We start from the raw sequence: 16766 nt of genomic DNA, 5'->3' as shown, positions 1-16766 counted from the left end.
ATTATTTATATTTGGCTTTGTTCTGGCAGACAGTATCAACTTCTGCTCCACCTAACACATTGGGTCCTTCAGACTATACCTTCTGATACTTCTGTTTTTAAGGAACCAGAAATAGATAACCACAAAATTTCCTATGCGATGTACTCTGGTGGCCCTGCTCTAGCAGGGGGGGTTGGACTAGATGATCTTTCGAGGTCCCTTCCAACCTCTAGGATTCTATGATTCTATGAAAATTTAGGAAATATGTCTGTTGACTTCCCATATTTTGAAAAAGAACTTTCCTTCTCTTAAAACTCAGCTCAACAAGACAGCACATGAATAAGTACAAAACCATTTGTTGTTTTTTTTTAAATATGCTTTAATCATTCAGAGAAAAAGAGATGATTATAAAAGGACCTTAAAAGCCATGCACCTTGAAGAATACAAATGACAGCTGGACACGGTCTTAGAGGTCTTTTCCAACCATGACAACTCTCAGATTCTGTGAAATATGCATTCTTACCTCTAGCACAAATAAATAGACCACTGTTAAAAACAGAGAACAAACAGGACACAGTAACTGAGAAAAGTAAAGTTCAAAAGCCCTGAGGGAAGATGAGAATGGTGCACACTGCTTGGATTTTTCCTCTTCATTTGGACGTTAGGCTGATGGCTCTCTTGCTGCGGTTCAGAGCACTTGCCTTGTCTTGTTCTTCCCTGCTCTGCAGCCCATTGGACTGGGGGTTGCTGCACTCAGTGTCTTGGCACTGGCAGCTTTCCACAGATATGTACTTGTGTGAAATCGTACTCCCATCAGGGCATTTCAGTTCCACTTCTTTCAAGCTGCTGCTGGATTCCCTGCAGCAGGAACAGCTGTGCTCCATGGAGTTGGCCTCAGCAGAATACCTGTTGGCATGGGAATGGCAAGGTTATTCTGAACCAGGAGTCAGCATGCAGAGAAGAGGGGGAAAGGAGATACAGAGCTCCCATGGGAAGTTTGGAATGATATGTAGAGGAGCCACAATTTTGGCCAATGAAAGTGCTATTCTGACAGATGGTCTGGTCTGAAATTCATTGCATTTCCTACGATTTTTTTGTGGTAAACCAATTATTATCAAAGTTCTAGTAAAAAGCAGTATGTTGTTCACACAGCTCAGCTTCCTCTAGATTCCTCTCATCATCTCAGTGCTGATGGATGTTAAAGACACCAGATCAACAATTACAGGCAGACAAAGCCCTGACCTGAATAAGAAAATTGCAGAGACAAGTGGCTATACTGCCATCTACAGTGGCATCACATCAGTCAGCTGCAAGAATTACAAAGGCATCACAGGAACCCAAGTTCATATCCCGATCCAGTCAGTGTTAACAGGAGGGGGAAGCAGCAGCTCCTTTCTTGTAAGTTCTCAGATTTCAGAGGGAAATGCACAGTGAAACTACTAACACCACCCCTAACTCATTTGTTTTCTAATGTCTTTAGTGTATAAAAATCGTGCATGTTTGAATTTCTTTTTAACAGATGTACTTTGGTTTGGATGTTAATTGTTGAGAAGGAGCCTTTCAGCTTATGTACATTGGGTCTGGCTGCTCTGGTTTCATTCCCACTACAGGGAACCATTTGTGTTCTTTTGTGAGGATTTGTAGCTACACAAATGACAGAGAAACCAGCTCTTAAAGGCTTAATATATCTTATCATGGCCATCTTATTGCCAGGGCAATTTAGTGCACTTTCTGCTTTGTATTATGATGAATCCAATTCAGGCACAAATTTCATGATTTTGCACCCATGATCTGCAGAGCTGATAGTTTCAGGTCTCCTGCCATTCTGCAGTCTACCTAGTTCTGGTGCCTTTTGTTTAAGCAGCCTCAGTGGCAGCAAAATTGAGGTTTCGTGGTCTGATCCCTGGACTTACATGGAGAAGGTTCCACACGTCCCTTCACATTCACCCATCACAACTCTGTCCGCAGAGCGGCAGCCGCGGAAGACGATGAAGTCGCGTCTCTGGCGGACAGAGCACGGTGTGGGGCTGTCCAGAGGGGCACCTGGAGGGAAAGGTCAGAAAATATTCCCCATCAAATAGCTCCACAAGCTCCTTGCACCTCAGCATCCCCTCAGCTTAATAAATTAATTCTCTTAAGTCGTCTTTCTCCTTCAGTTTAAACTTCCCCAGAGAGCCTGGACAGCCTTTGGATGTCAAACACCAAGTATCTGTTTATCTAGTACGTATCTAATAAATCTAATAAGTATCTAGTATTTATTTTTTACACTTCAGCCTTCATGGCTGGGATATGGGTTGATTTAAGAATAAGATTCATTCTCTGCATTGTTGTTTCAGGTATGGTGACATACTTACAGGTTTTGCAGCAACCGTTAGGTAAGAATGTAACAGTTCCCTAAAAGAACAAAGAAACAGGAAAAATGTTATTTTCTTTCTCTATATTAAATAAGTTTTTAGGCCAATAACTGAGGAGAGAAATTCCTCAGTGGCTGGTAAGAGCCAGTGAATACTGTAGGATTGATCTGAATAACTAAAAATAATGATGTCTTCCAGACTGGAAATGTATTAATTTACAAAGGGCTGTGGAAATAAAGATAATGCTTTGAAGGAAACCTACAGTCAGCAGCATGCAATTTTTCCTCAGAAACAATTCTAAAAATGTTTTCTCAGAAACTTTTACTTGTGAATGGAGAGCATGTACAGCCTAAGGACTGAGCAGCTTGTGTTCTCTACCACTGAAGAAAACATGGTTGTTCTTCATACAGGACCCTGTACATAGCAGTCAGCTTTGAACTCTAACTCAGGTATCTTATTTTGTACACTCTTAAGATCTGTGCATGGACGCAGCAGAAACTTCTGTCCTTTGGGCTGAGAAAACTTGGTGAAAGGTCATTTTTGCTGGTTAGGTGTCCCAAGCAGCTGAGTAATGCACTGAATAGAGGGTAAGTTTCCCATATTTACTTACAGGTTTGCAGCTCTCCTCATTGAATGCTGGGCAAGTAATCTCAGATGTGGAAGAGATAAACTGATTGTGCAGCTTGACACAGCTGTAGATGGTGCAGTTGTTGTAGGGATCATTTCTAAACTCTCCAGGCTGCAAGTAAAATGAAAATGTAGTAAGGAAAGCAGAAAGGAGCTCAGACAAAAATTTTCCTGTCCTCTGTTCCTCCTGTTCCTTGTTTCCCAGCCAATTATTTTTAGGCTAAGAGCCACTTTGGATGCAGATTATTAAATGTATTGCCATGTGCCATACATGGAGAGAATCTTCAGTTTTGCATGTGATTTCCCTTAGAAAAGAAAAAATCCCTCTAAAGTAAGCAGAGTATATTAGAGTTATTAGCAAATTCATCCATGGCAATGGGTTTTGCCTTGGTAAAGCTTATCTGTTGTATGGTAATTAAGAACAATCCTAAAATTTCACCCTCATTAAAACACCCAGGCTTTACTAGTGTTTTTCAGTACACAGAAATCAAATACTCAAGCTTCCAGACATTGCAAGAAAAACCTTTCCAATGTTACTGGTTTTCTCATTCAAGGCAGAGCCTTCCAGAAAATTTGATTTCATGAGTCCTTCCTTCAGGCCTAGGAGCTGTAGAGAGGTTTTGCTCTGACCTTCCCAGGGCAAGCTGACACTGAGCCTTATCTCTGACAAGATGTTCCCCCTCTGAAAGGCAGGATTTCACAGATTTGGAAGAGACATAAATGTGGAGCATACTTACACTCAAGATGAGGTTAGAGTTCTGTGCTGTGTGTATAGCACACTTAGTCTGCACACACTTCCCACAGCATTCACCTTTCACTGGCAGACGTTCATATCCCTGGATATTAAGATTAATTAAAATGAAATTAAAATGGTAGAGACATTTTTGATAAATAAATGAAAAATGTAAATACATAACATAATGGATGATTAGATTATTCTTACTTTATTAATCGATTAATTACAGAATAAGATATTGTTATTAAATGCTAATCTAATAATCTAATTACGCTTTCCAGGTATTTTGAGGTGATTTTTTGTTTTAAGTTTGTCACTTACTGGTTCACAATATGTGTTGCATGGAATATGTTCACAGGAGATGATATTCAGTTGGGTGCTGATGTTAACTTCGTTGGTGCAGAAACAATTTTGACACTTATCAACAAAGACTGAAGAATTAGGCTGTAAATTTTAAGGGAAAAAAGGTTAATAAATTAATGAGATATGACACGTGACAGATACTTCTTAATTTCCAAAAACTTGGTAAACCAAGCACTGGAGAAACATAAACAAACATCAACATTATTGGCTTGTTATCTGGCTAGCCAGTTATGAAGATTATATTTTAAATACTGAAATTAATTTCATGTGTGTCTTTATTGAAGCCCTATATGGCAGTGATAACCTCAGAAATTAACAGGACAGCTGTCACACAAACATCAGCAATAAAACAATTACTAGATGCAACAGAATTTATTAGGAATCCAGGTCTGTTTGGTATAATACTCATTTACAGCCCTTCCTGTGTTTGAAAGCAGAGTCAATAACAGGCTGACAGTAAATGTGGACTGACTTTTTAAAATGCATCCACACTTAGCTCTAAACCCAAATGTCTCTCTGATACTGACACACAAACAACTCTTCAGTCTCTTTCATACCCAGCAGCCTTTTCAGAAGGTGTTTAGGCTTTGTGAAATTGATGAACTCCTGACAGGAATTCTAAAATTGCTAAAATCTTGGTTGTACCTCCTCACAGCACATTTGCTAATGTACACTAACTGGTCTTTTAAGCATTTTCAGAACACTGCTGAAGTGGGAACTTACCAAGAACTCAGCATTCTGATGGACACAAACCCTCTTGGGAACTGTGAACAAGCAAGGAGTTAGGTGGTTACACAGGGAACACTCCAGTCATAGACATTTCTCCCACAATAATTCCCAATGCACACTGTCAAACACACTGGTTATTCCCCAATTTTGGTAACATATAAAGGTGTAAGAACAGATACTGCATGTGCAGATGGGAGGCAGATTTGGCCCAGTCTATGCAGTCCAGTTCAGAGCCAAGAATGTCCACTTCACAGGTACCTGTAGCTTCTTGTTTGAATTGCCAAGAACAAAGCAGAAATGGAGCAGCTTCTGCTGGGGATGCTTACAGGGACATTTTGCTTGATTAACCTGAGACCAAAGGCCCAGTTCATCCTCCAGTTGTTCTTGTACTTAAAACTAGGAAAGTTGAATTTGAGCCACCTGAGCTATATCTGCTTTTCTGTATCAGATTTTTCAGTTTTTTATCATTACCATAAGAGTAATAACCAATGTCAATAGTAACCAATTTGTAGAATCTAACTGTCTTTATTACCCCTGCTGTTAGGCTGTTGTTTACAGTCTCACTGAGTGTGATGCTAAACTATGTACCATGTCATGCCAGTGCCTGTAATGTGCTTCCAAGGGACTTACCACACTGGTACACAGGGCAACACTGGCCACTGGGGATATGAGACTGAACTTCAAATCCCAGTGAACACCTGGGGGCTTTAGCTGTGCACAAGCTTGCATTGCATTCTGAAAAAAAGAAGGAATAGAAAGTACACTAAATTACAGCTACCAAAACCAGCCATCTATCAAAGCCCTTAGGATAGACATTCTGTTTCTAGAAAACACTCCAGAACTTCTGCAAAGGAACAAATTGCAGAAAAGAGAACATTCTTCCTAGTGAATCCAGGCACTGAACTGGAGAACTACAGTATGTTTATGAAATTTTTTCTACTGTGTAGTTACTAATTTTTAAAAACTTAGAATTCTTTGAAGAGAAGTAGTGGCCAACTGCTACTTTCTCCAAGTTTGCAGACAACTGCTGCAAAATAAAACCCCACATATAATTCCATAATCTATCTGCAATGTTTTGGAATAAAACCAGATCTCTGGTTCTGCACTAGTTCAATCCTCTTTTCCTTCCTATTCCTAAAAAGTCTAGAAAGACTGAAAACAAAAGTAAAACTCACTGCAGGTGACCATGGGGCAGCAGGAGTCTTCAGGATTGACTTCATTGACTTCATAGAAGCCTTCTCCATCACAACCATTCTTACTTGGTTTGGGGCATTCATGAGGCCTGCACACAATGCCAGTCCCACCTTCCACACAAACACAGTCCTGGCAGTCCACTGTGAATTTTTCCCCAAACTGTCATTAAAGAAAATCAAATGAGCCATTGTATGGTTACCAATTAAAAAGAAGTGAAAACAGGAAGGAAAAGCTGGGAGACCACAAAGCAAGACTCAATCAGTGGACTCCACTCCCCTACCCCCAGCCCCAGCCTGGACTTGAAATACAAAAGTACCTCTCTGGGTATCATATCCACTCCAACACAGCCTGTGAAAAACAACAAAATAAATTTCCATTATCACTTATATATATCACTTATATAGAGAGAGACTTCTCTACTAGAAGTTCTCTGAGTACTTGACAGAGTCAGACTGATGTTGCATACACGAGAGATAAGCAACAGAGAGGAAACAAACAAGCAGCCAGGTCTGTCAGCAGAACTCACCACAGGTTTTCACACAGACATCCACACCCGAGTCATAGAGCATTGTTCCATTGGGACAGAAACAGCCTTCCACTTCTTTAGTTGAAGTTTCATTTTGTTGACTGTGTAAGACAAAATGTTCAGAGGAACACCATCACTGTCAGGCACAGGGGTGAAGGTTGTGCCAAACAAACTGGTGGCAAATGATCTGCACGTTTAGGGGTTGGCAGTGTTCATGGGTGGCATTGCCAAACAACACAATGAGCACAGCCTTAGGATACAGGGACAGGAAATTCAACAGTTTAAGACATGACAGCAGGTTGATTCCTCTCATCCATCTCTGCATTAGATATGACTGCACAGTTCCATGAGCTGTAACTGACAGTGAAGGAATTCTTTACCTTGCTTTGCAGGTTCTCTCTTTAACAGGACCACAAGCTCTGTATTCTTTACCTGAGGGGCATTTATAAGCTGGAATTGGAGAAAAAAAAGGAGGAACAGCTCAGTAAAAATATCATATAAAAGCCCCATGGCCTTATGCCAAGAAATTAAATACTGATTTTGTGATGTGTTTTTGACAATCTTGAGAAGGAAGAGGGGAAAAAAGCAGCTATCAGACTCTTGTCTCTGAAGGGAATTATTTTATGCAGTTTAGCTATAGAGGACCATAAGGAGCTAAATCCAAAAGTTAACATCCTTACTACAATTTCCTTCATAGTTCCTGTCTCTTTTGCACAAGTTATGGAAGGGGAGAGTATTCCTAACCTCTGTCCTCTTCTTTCTACAGTTGAAAATGAATGCATATGTCACTGAACACTGGGAGTTGCACAAAAATTTCTGTGTACAAAGAAAATCTGCCAATGAACATGGTTTTGGCACAGTTGATATTTTACAGGCTCATTTAACATCCTGTTGTTAAACTGCTACCTGTAAAATTACTTAAGGATAGAGGTTGGTGGGATTTATTGGTGTCTTCATTTCTTGGAAGGCAATATGAGTTAGTGCTAGGAGACTTGCTGAAGCAGTTCCATATAAATTTCCCTAACAGGTCAGGATAAATGGCCAAATACTTACAGCAAACACCACTGGTGTGGCTTCTCCACTCCAGGCACACCCCCTGGTCAGCACAGGTGGCAGCATAGATCTGCAGACTTGAGCATTCCAGGTCTAAGCTGGGAAGTACACAGCTATCAAAAACACAGGCTCTGTAGTACTTTTCAGGCTGGACAAATTCGTGGCATGGCTTGAACACACTAGGAACAGAAGCATTTATCATAATTAGTTACTGAATTCTTTAATGAGCTCCCCATGTTACAATGTGGTAACAGTGGTGCTTCAGGAGATGTGAACCACTACTACATGAGAGATTTTTACTAACAGCACTTCCCTCCACTGCAGACCTTCAAAATATCTTAAAGTATTCTCCCCTCACCTACAAAGCACTCAGGAACCAATATTTTCTGTCCAGAAGCTACATGAATATCACTGACTGCAACCATGATCTACTTTCCTGAAGAGATTTTGTTGTGTTTGAAACTAAAGAAATTTGCTTTAAAATGAAGACCTCATTCTAAAAATGAAGACCTCTTGTTTTCAGTTGGATTCTGTTTTCTGCTGAGTGGAGGAAAAGGCAAGAGCATGGAGACAGTGGAAGACAGAAAGCATACAAAAAGAAGAGGATACCAAGAAAGGTCAGTGTGTAGCTGCCAGAAGGCTGGAAGCAAAGTATCAACAAAGAATGACATCTAGAAACAGAAAAAAGAATGGAAGCAACCCACTAAACTACAAGAAATGGAGCAATAGTTAGAAATAATTTTTATTGACAAACAGATCCTAAAATTGCCACGGAATTTGAAGATCAAATGCTTATAAATGTTAGAGGAATGTGTACCTTCCCAAAATAAGCTCACAGATGGAAGATTCTTTGCAAGGCTGTGGTGTGGTTGTGCTGGGTACTTTTGTAGGAGCCAGGCCTGGAGAGCACTGTGGTTTGGAGGGATCAACAACTTGCCAGTGATCTGCCATAGTTTCACAGTTCTTTGCAATGCTTCCATCTGGCAGCATACAGTCATCTGCTGTCTTGTTATTGCAGGTACCTAAAATTGGTAAGGGGAGAAAGAATTCACTCCCAGATTTGTTACCAAATTCCATTAATTTTGTGGCAGGGCTGTCACTTTCCCATTTGTTATTTTCTGGAAGTGCAAAAATTACAAGAGTAAGCCTTACCACACTGTCCATAAGTGTTGTTGCCAAAGAGGCTGTAGGGCATTCTGATAGAAAAGGACAAGCCATTGTAGGTCACATTCATTTTTAGAGCAGGAATTTCCACTACCCGGTTTATGCCTGACTCATAGATGCTCACACCAAATTTTTTGTAGGGCAAAGCCACTACCTGTTTGTTTACTGTTACCTGGTAAAAGAAAACAGAAAAGAAACATATATTTAGCTTTAGAAAACAATTGAGTGTTCATTACTCTGCATTGGAGATAGGATGTAAAGGCAAATAATGTGCTTGCAGTTTGTAACAAGTGTCCCTTTGTTTGCTTTAACAGAACACTCCACAGATTTATTGGAGTGACTGTGGCACTGAAGACACCCCATGAAGGTACAATATAAAATTCTCCTAAATTCCTAGTGCACACAGGTTTACCTATCTTGGCATAAAGGAAACATGGTGTTTCACTAGTTACATGCCATAAAAACCATATGCCTGTGGGACTAACACCACTATTTTTATATAGTGATGAGCTTTTCTTGCTTTTGAGAAAAAAAGAGGTCTAAGTGTTGCAAGTTTTCAGTAATATGCTGCAGCCTAACTTGTATTATATCCACGCAGTAATATACAAAAATAAACCAAACAAACCCTACAAGAGCCTAAAACCAAACACTTCTGACACAATTTTGAAGTCCTAAAGCTGGGGGACCATGTTTACCAATGAAACTTAAATAAGAGGCCCCTATTCTGAAAAATTTTAAAGGTGACACCAGTCAAAGTTAGTAATGGTACTTTAAAATAAAATACTTAAGCCTGGTACTTCCCTGTTATATATAATTTACATTGCATCCTCCCATACAATAATTATTCTTTTCCTTTTTAAGAATTAATATTAATTAAATATTAATTTATTTTATATATTTAGCTCTTCACAATTTGATGATGTTTATGTATTTAGGAGCTATAGGGCCCTCCAAAGATGTAAGATACAAAAGGGAAGAAGCTAGTGGATTTTTTCCCATATTCAGTCAAAAAAACAGTTCTTCAAAGCAGTCCTATTTTATTAACCAAAGAGGCATTAAATCTGTAACACAGATTGCTTTTTAGTTTGGGTTTTGTTTTTTTTTCCTAACTTTGTAAATCTGGCTGCTGCTTCGTTCATATTTTAATCAGGAAATCAGGGGTAACATTTATTTCAGTACCTCTACTTCCAGAGTGTTGGGTTTGGTGGTTGCTATGCGCACTTCCTGAGTCTCGTGTCTGACAATAATTGTCCTGGGACAGGAGACTGCATCGTGGGCATCACAGTGGTAGTTATCAATGTAGACACCAAAGTTATCAACTTTCTTGGTAATCTCTTCCACAAGGACATAGGTGCAGTTCCCTTGGTAACTGTAGTAGAGGCCATCAAAAGTCATGTAATGTGGGTCTCCCCAGCCAGTGCAGTAGCCTGCAAAACACACAGCTGGGTTAGCTCCTGGGTCAGGTCACATACAGACACACTCTGATTTATCTCATCCACCTTTAAACATTTGAGTTTATAAAGAGTATCCATCAACACAGGGGCTGACCATCACTAACAGCAAACCAGACACTTTCAGAGCACAGTTCAACTGACTTAGTTCTGCTTGACCACGGAGGGGAAGCTTAACTGCAGAGACAAAGCTTTACTGATAATATGAACATAAACATATATGGGCTTCCAGATGTTCCATCTGGACATTTAAATCCTACCTTGGGAAACTGAATGTGTCCTACTAACAAAATATGCAGAGATTATGACAAATGAAGCCTCAATTAGTTAGAGAGAATCAATGAATCACCCCAAACAGACCAACACCAGAAGTCACAGTCTTGTACAACACTTGTCCACTGGTAAATATTGTTGCTCTTGATACTGTTATCATTCCCATGGGAGATCATAGTCACCAGAACATATACTTACAATCACACTCCCAGTGCCAACAACACCCATCCTCATCAATGACTGGCACAGGTGAAAGTCCATTGGAACAGGTGGGTTTAGGAGGTGGATTGCAGATGATGGGAACCACTTCAATTTTGTTGTCTTCTATGCATATTGCCTTGGTGCAGTTACAAAGCCACCATGACTCACCTGGCTGTGTTTGGAAAGAGTTGGGGGAGGAGGGGAGAGAGGCACAGAAAAGAGAGAGAAACCTTATGAAGAAGTCAGAATGACAACGATTATGCCTGAATATCTTTTGCTATAAAGCTATAAAGTTCCATACATTTATTCACATTTTTTTTTTCTCAGCAGAAGGCTGAACATGGGAAGGAGGTGCAACAATCAGCACCATCAGGGCCTGCAGGATGAGCTAACACTGCTGAGAGCTCCCAAGCAGGAGCAGGAACCTCAAGTGGAAATTGCATTTTTTTAGTTTCAGCTATCCAGAAGTGAAATGTCTGATCTAATCTTCTCATCACCTGGATTTCCTCTCTAACCAACAGTGACAGACATCAGTCAATACCAGTGATCAATATGATCAACCCCCTTCCATGGCTGCCCAGAAGAGCATTGCCTAAGGTAATAATCTGCATGCATCATGATTTCATAAGTTTTTTTTCAATCTAGCACCAGTTTTTAGCCATGCATAGTTTTTATCCCTGCAGGACTACTGAGCAAGCTGGTAGATAGCTGTGAGGAGGCTTTAGAATTGTATCAGACATCAGCTGTGTCAGAAGGAGAGGGATACAAATAACTGCAAACTCAGAGTCAAATGTCACAATCATTTGAATCATGATTGTTTCACAGTCCTCTCCTGAAACCAGACTGTGACCAAATGTGACTCATTCCAAATTTCTGTGCAGTTCAGTCCTGTGGGCTCTTGTTGGGCCTCACTGTTAACACCCAAAGAACTTTCCCTCACTCTTGGGCTATTCAAAAGCAGAAACAGAAAAAATGGTTTAGCACCACTTAGCCCTGGGTTATCTCTTCATCAAAGCTACCCTACAATAAAGAGAAACATTGAACTGTGATCCAGCTCCTTGAAGAAAGCCTTTTAAAAACTGTCCTTGAAGAACCAACAGCAGTCTATAAACTATCAAACCAAATATCATTGTAAATCAGTGCTGATACCAAAAAAACAGAAAGTACCAGGGTACTTCCTTTCCTATCCCAATTAAGACCTACTCAGTGTGTTTCCTAACATGGAAATTATGTGTCCAAACTCTATACAAATCAGAATGCTAAAAAAACCTCATGAAAACTACTCACTGCATATGATTCATTAGGTAAAATAGAACAATTTCTTCCAGGAGTGGTTGTTGGTGGAGTTGAAGCAGTGACTGGAGTCACTGTGCTGTGTGTAGAACTTCCTGGGATGGTGACTGCACTTGATGTTGCTTTGGGCCCAGAAGTACTTGTTGAGACAGGAGAAGTGATTTCAGAGGTGGTAGTGGTTGTGGTGATGGTGGTAAAATTACTAGAGGTTGTTCCTGAAGTGGTAGTAAAAGATTCTGTTAGAGTTGTACCAGAGGTGGTAACTGGCACAGTACTGGTTGGTACTGGTGGTGGTGATACTGTAGAGCTGGCTGTAGGCTCTGGGGAAGATGGTCCTGAGGTTGTGGTGCTGACAGCAGTGGTGGGTGAGCCTGTTGGAGGACTTTCAGTGGTAGAGGGCTCATGGGTGGATGTTTCTGTTACTTTTGTGGTGCTGTGGGGAGAGGGTGTGGGGCCTGACGTGGTGAATTTGGTGGTTGTTCCAGATTCAGTGACTCCAGGAGTGCTGACTGGAGGTGACACAGGAGTGCTGGCTGTAGGTGTTGCAGAGGATGGTCCTGAGGTTGTAGTGCTGACAGCAGTGGTTGGTGATCCTGTCAGAGGACTTTCAGTCCCAGTGGTAGTGGGCTCATGGGTGGATGTTTCTGTTACTTTTGTGGTGCTGTGAGGAGAGGATGTGGGGCCTGAAGTGGTGGCTTCAGTGGTTGTTCCAGGTTCAGTGGTTGTTCCAGGTTCAGTGACTGCAGGTGGGGTGCTGACCAACTCTGTGGTTGTTGATTCTGGTGGTGGTGGTGATGGAGTGGTGCCAGCTGTAGATGTTGGGGAAGATGGTCCTGAGGTTGTGGTCCTGTGTGGAGAGGATGTGGGGCCTGAAGTGGTGGATTCAGTGGTTGTTCCAGGTTCAGTGACTGCCCCTGTGGTTGTTGATTCTGGTGGTGGTGGTGGAGTGGTGCCAGCTGTAGATGCTGGGGGAGATGGTCCTGAGGTTGTGGTCCTGTGTGGAGAGGATGTGGGGCCTGAAGTGGTGGATTCAGTGGTTGTTCCAGGTTCAGTGGTTGTTCCAGGTTCAGTGACTGCAGGTGGGGTGCTGACCAACTCTGTGGTTGTTGATTCTGGTGGTGGTGGTGGAGTGGTGCTGGCTGTAGATGTTGGAGGAGGTGGTCCTGAGGTTGTGGTGCTGTGAGGAGAGGGTGTGGGCCCTGAAGTGGTGGCTTCAGTGGTTGTTCCATGTTCAGTGGTTGTTCCAGGTTCAGTGGTTGTTACAGGTTCAGTGACTGCCCCTGTGGTTGTTGATTCTGGTGGTGGTGGTGATGGAGTGGTGCCAGCTGTAGATGTTGGGGGAGATGGTCCTGAGGTTGTGGTCCTTTGAGGAGAGGATGTGGGGCCTGAAGTGGTGGCTTCAGTGGTTGTTCCAGGTTCAGTGGTTGTTCCAGGTTCAGTGACTGCCCCTGTGGTTGTTGATTCTGGTGGTGGTGGTGGAGTGGTGCCAGCTGTAGATGTTGGGGGAGATGGTCCTGAGGTTGTGGTGCTGTGAGGAGAGGGTGTGGGCCCTGAAGTGGTGGCTTCAGTGGTTGTTCCAGGTTCAGTGGTTGTTCCAGGTTCAGTGACTCCTGGGGGGGTGCTGACCAACTCTGTGGTTGTTGATTCTGGTGGTGGTGGTGATGGAGTGGTGCCAGCTGTAGATGCTGGGGGAGATGGTCCTGAGGTTGTGGTGCTGTGAGGAGAGGGTGTGGGCCCTGAAGTGGTGGCTTCAGTGGTTGCTTCAGATTCAGTGACTCCTGGGGGAGTGCTGATCAACTCTGTGGTTGTTGATCCTGGTGGTGGTGGTGGAGTGGTGCTGGCTGTAGATGTTGGAGGAGGTGGTCCTGAGGTTGTGGTCCTTTGAGGAGATGGTGTGGGGCCTGAAGTGATGGCTTCAGTGGTTGTTCCAGGTTCAGTGGTTGTTACAGGTTCAGTGACTGCCCCTGTGGTTGTTGATTCTGGTGGTGGTGGTGATGGAGTGGTGCCAGCTGTAGATGTTGGGGGAGATGGTCCTGAGGTTGTGGTCCTTTGAGGAGAGGGTGTGGGGCCTGAAGTGGTGGACTCAGTGGTTGTTCCAGGTTCAGTGCTTGTTCCAGGTTCAGTGACTGCAGGTGGGGTGCTGACCAACTCTGTGGTTGTTGATTCTGGTGGTGGTGGTGGAGTGGTGCTGGCTGTAGATGTTGGGGGAGATGGTCCTGAGGTTGTGGTGCTGTGAGGAGAGGGTGTGGGGCCTGAAGTGGTGGCTTCAGTGGTTGTTCCAGGTTCAGTGACTGCAGTGGGGGTGCTGATCAACTCTGTGCTTGTTGACAGTGGTGGTGTTGACTGATGAACGGTGGTACTTTCACTTTCTGTTGTTCTAGTTGTTGACAGGGGGGTACCTGAAGGAGTAACTGGTGTGCTGGTCTTTGTTGCTGTTCCTGATTCAGGTGTTGTACCCACTGTAAGACAGGGAGAAAAAACAGCATTATATTTTAAGTAGGGAAATTTCATTAGTTATTAGCTTCATTTCATTTTCTAATAAGCAAAACTAATTAAACAAAGCTAATCATAATATATTTAGGTGTCTGGGGTTTAGGAACTGATGATCTTTAAGGCCCCTTCCAACCCACACCATTCTCAGATACTATAATTCTCTGATGATACTACAATAATAGAAACTCCAAATTCACTATTCTGCTTTTTCCTTCTCATGTGACCATGAAAGTTTTCATTATGGGTCCTTTTTGGGCTCCTTTAAAAGAGTTTCTGATAAGCAATTTACAAAATATTTAATATATTCAGATTCCAGCTCACAGCGATGTGGTTTTGCTTTTACAGCACGATGTGAGGAGTACACAACAGAGAAGGGTACAGCCATAATGCTGGGGGACAGGAGGGAGGAACATACACTGCTTCTGCACAAACAGACCACAGGGACAGCCCTTCAAATAAAATTAATTCAGATTTATGGGAAGTCAGGCAAACTCCTTTATGTTCAAAGGAAATACAGGAACAGGAGGCATACTGACACAGAGACAGATTCACGGGGACATTAGGGGTCTCACATTTATGACAAGGAGGGGGTCTCACATTTATGACAAAACTTCTGCTTGCTTGCCAGCAGTACAGGAGATGCAGGAGAATAAAGCTCATGGGAACAGTGGGACAACTGAGGAATGCAGGGGCTCAGTCCACAGCAAGGGACAACCCACAGCCTGAAACCTTTCCCCACACCACAAAACCAAGCCCCACTCTATAAAGCAATGGTTGAATTCCAAGATTTTTTAAAAGGTCCCTTCCAATTGATACTATTGCAAGATTATTCTGGAAGTACACATCAACTACACTCCCTCTGACGGGAATATTTAAGACCATGGAAGCCAATAAACACTGATTTCCCTGGTATCAAGGCAAGAAATGAAAAAAAAAACTGAGAATTACCTATAGCTTCTGAGGTCGGGGGCAGTGGGGTTTTGGTGATAATATTTTCTGGAACTGTAGGTGTTTTGACAGGAACAATTGTTGTTGTACCCAGGGTGCTGGTGGTGGTGCTTTCAGAGGGACTTGTGCTGGAGGTGGTGGGAGCCTCTGATGGTGTTGGTCTGGCAGCAGTTGTCGATACAGGCGGGAAGGGCGCTGTGCTTGTGGGTGACGGTGGCACTGTTGTAAACAGCATGAAAAGAGAAGACAATGTCACAAAACCAGGCTCAGCTCCCATGGCATGCCATGGGTACCTCTGATCACATCTTCCCCAGCTGAATGACAAAGCTCAGAAGCAGGAACAGCAAGATCCCATCAGCTCAGTGTCACCAGGATGAAAAACCTGCTCAGAGCGCTGCTGTACTCAAGGAACACAAGAACCACTGCTGAGCACCCTTGCAAGATTCTCACTTCTGAACCAGACAGAACAAGGTCTGGCTCTGTGCATCTGCTCTCTCATGCAAATCACAACAACTCCTCCCACCCCTGAACCCACAGAGAGGATACAAGATGAGGTGTGCACCAACCATTACTGCTCCCACAGGAAGAGAACACAGAGAGCAGAGATCAGACAAGTACCTGAAGGTGATACAGTGGTGTATGTTGGTGTGGGCACAGATGTGCTTGCTGTAGTTGTTGTGGGTGTTGCTCTGCCAGTTGTTGTTGTCCCCAGGGTGCTGCTGACGGGGGTGCTTTCAGCGGTGGTGGTGATGATGGTGGTGGTAGTTGTAGGCTTTGATGGTGTTGGTCTGGCAGTGGTTGTTGATACAGCCGAGGTGCTTATTGGGGGTGTTGTAGGTGTTGATACAGGTGGGACTGAGGGTGTAGTGTGACCAGGAATACACTCTGGAATGTCAGGGATGCAGCAGACACGGATCTCATAGTTGAGGCAGACTGGCATTGGAATTATACCTCCTATCTGCTGATCTCTGTTGTTACAGGTCAGCCCTGTCTCCACGTCACATTTCACCTTCTGCCCTAAACTGGCAATGGGAACAGTCGGGAATTTGCTTGCTCTGCATGTGATATTCACAGGTTTCTCACAGACCCAGGAGGAGTTCTTCTTCTGAATATTCTCAAAGGTTTCATAGTCACCACCATTTCTGTCAGAACTGTCTGGGTAGCTCACATCAATCCAGTCTGTCCAGATGCATTCACACCCTGTGGGGAAACAACAAGAGGAACCACTGGAAGCAGGAAGAAGAGAGACAGCAATCCAGGCACCGTGACAACTGTGGGTGACACTCTGAGCAACCACTGCAAGCAAGGGTGTCCCTCAGTCACTAATGGGCACACCACTCAGCCAACCCTGCTGGCAACTCAGCTCACTTGCAGGGCCTGCC

The 16766-nt window shown here is 43.0% G+C and overlaps 1 protein-coding gene across 1 annotated transcript in view; it reads right to left on the bottom strand.

The window, feature by feature from the left end:
• Window positions 1–333: 333 nt before the first annotated feature.
• LOC139804610 (mucin-2-like) overlaps window positions 334–16766 on the bottom strand; it is a 47133-nt gene continuing 30700 nt past the window's right edge. The window contains exons 41-61 of the mRNA XM_071762034.1: window positions 16003–16584; window positions 15385–15603; window positions 13209–14402; window positions 11938–13172; window positions 10648–10822; window positions 9905–10152; window positions 8714–8897; window positions 8379–8583; window positions 7562–7740; window positions 6889–6958; window positions 6509–6609; window positions 6299–6330; window positions 5964–6141; window positions 5419–5523; window positions 4783–4823; window positions 4018–4140; window positions 3698–3796; window positions 2944–3072; window positions 2334–2373; window positions 1893–2022; window positions 334–885 (exon numbers count right to left, since the gene is read on the bottom strand). Coding sequence (XP_071618135.1) covers window positions 630–885; window positions 1893–2022; window positions 2334–2373; window positions 2944–3072; window positions 3698–3796; window positions 4018–4140; window positions 4783–4823; window positions 5419–5523; window positions 5964–6141; window positions 6299–6330; window positions 6509–6609; window positions 6889–6958; window positions 7562–7740; window positions 8379–8583; window positions 8714–8897; window positions 9905–10152; window positions 10648–10822; window positions 11938–13172; window positions 13209–14402; window positions 15385–15603; window positions 16003–16584 — 5525 coding nt within the window. The 3' untranslated portion in view covers window positions 334–629. The remainder of the gene's footprint in view (window positions 886–1892; window positions 2023–2333; window positions 2374–2943; window positions 3073–3697; window positions 3797–4017; window positions 4141–4782; window positions 4824–5418; window positions 5524–5963; window positions 6142–6298; window positions 6331–6508; window positions 6610–6888; window positions 6959–7561; window positions 7741–8378; window positions 8584–8713; window positions 8898–9904; window positions 10153–10647; window positions 10823–11937; window positions 13173–13208; window positions 14403–15384; window positions 15604–16002; window positions 16585–16766) is intronic.

The sequence above is a fragment of the Heliangelus exortis genome, chromosome 18, assembly GCF_036169615.1.
Source record: "Heliangelus exortis chromosome 18, bHelExo1.hap1, whole genome shotgun sequence".
Lineage (NCBI taxonomy): Eukaryota > Metazoa > Chordata > Aves > Apodiformes > Trochilidae > Heliangelus > Heliangelus exortis.
This window is presented reverse-complemented; position numbering and strand designations above follow the sequence as displayed.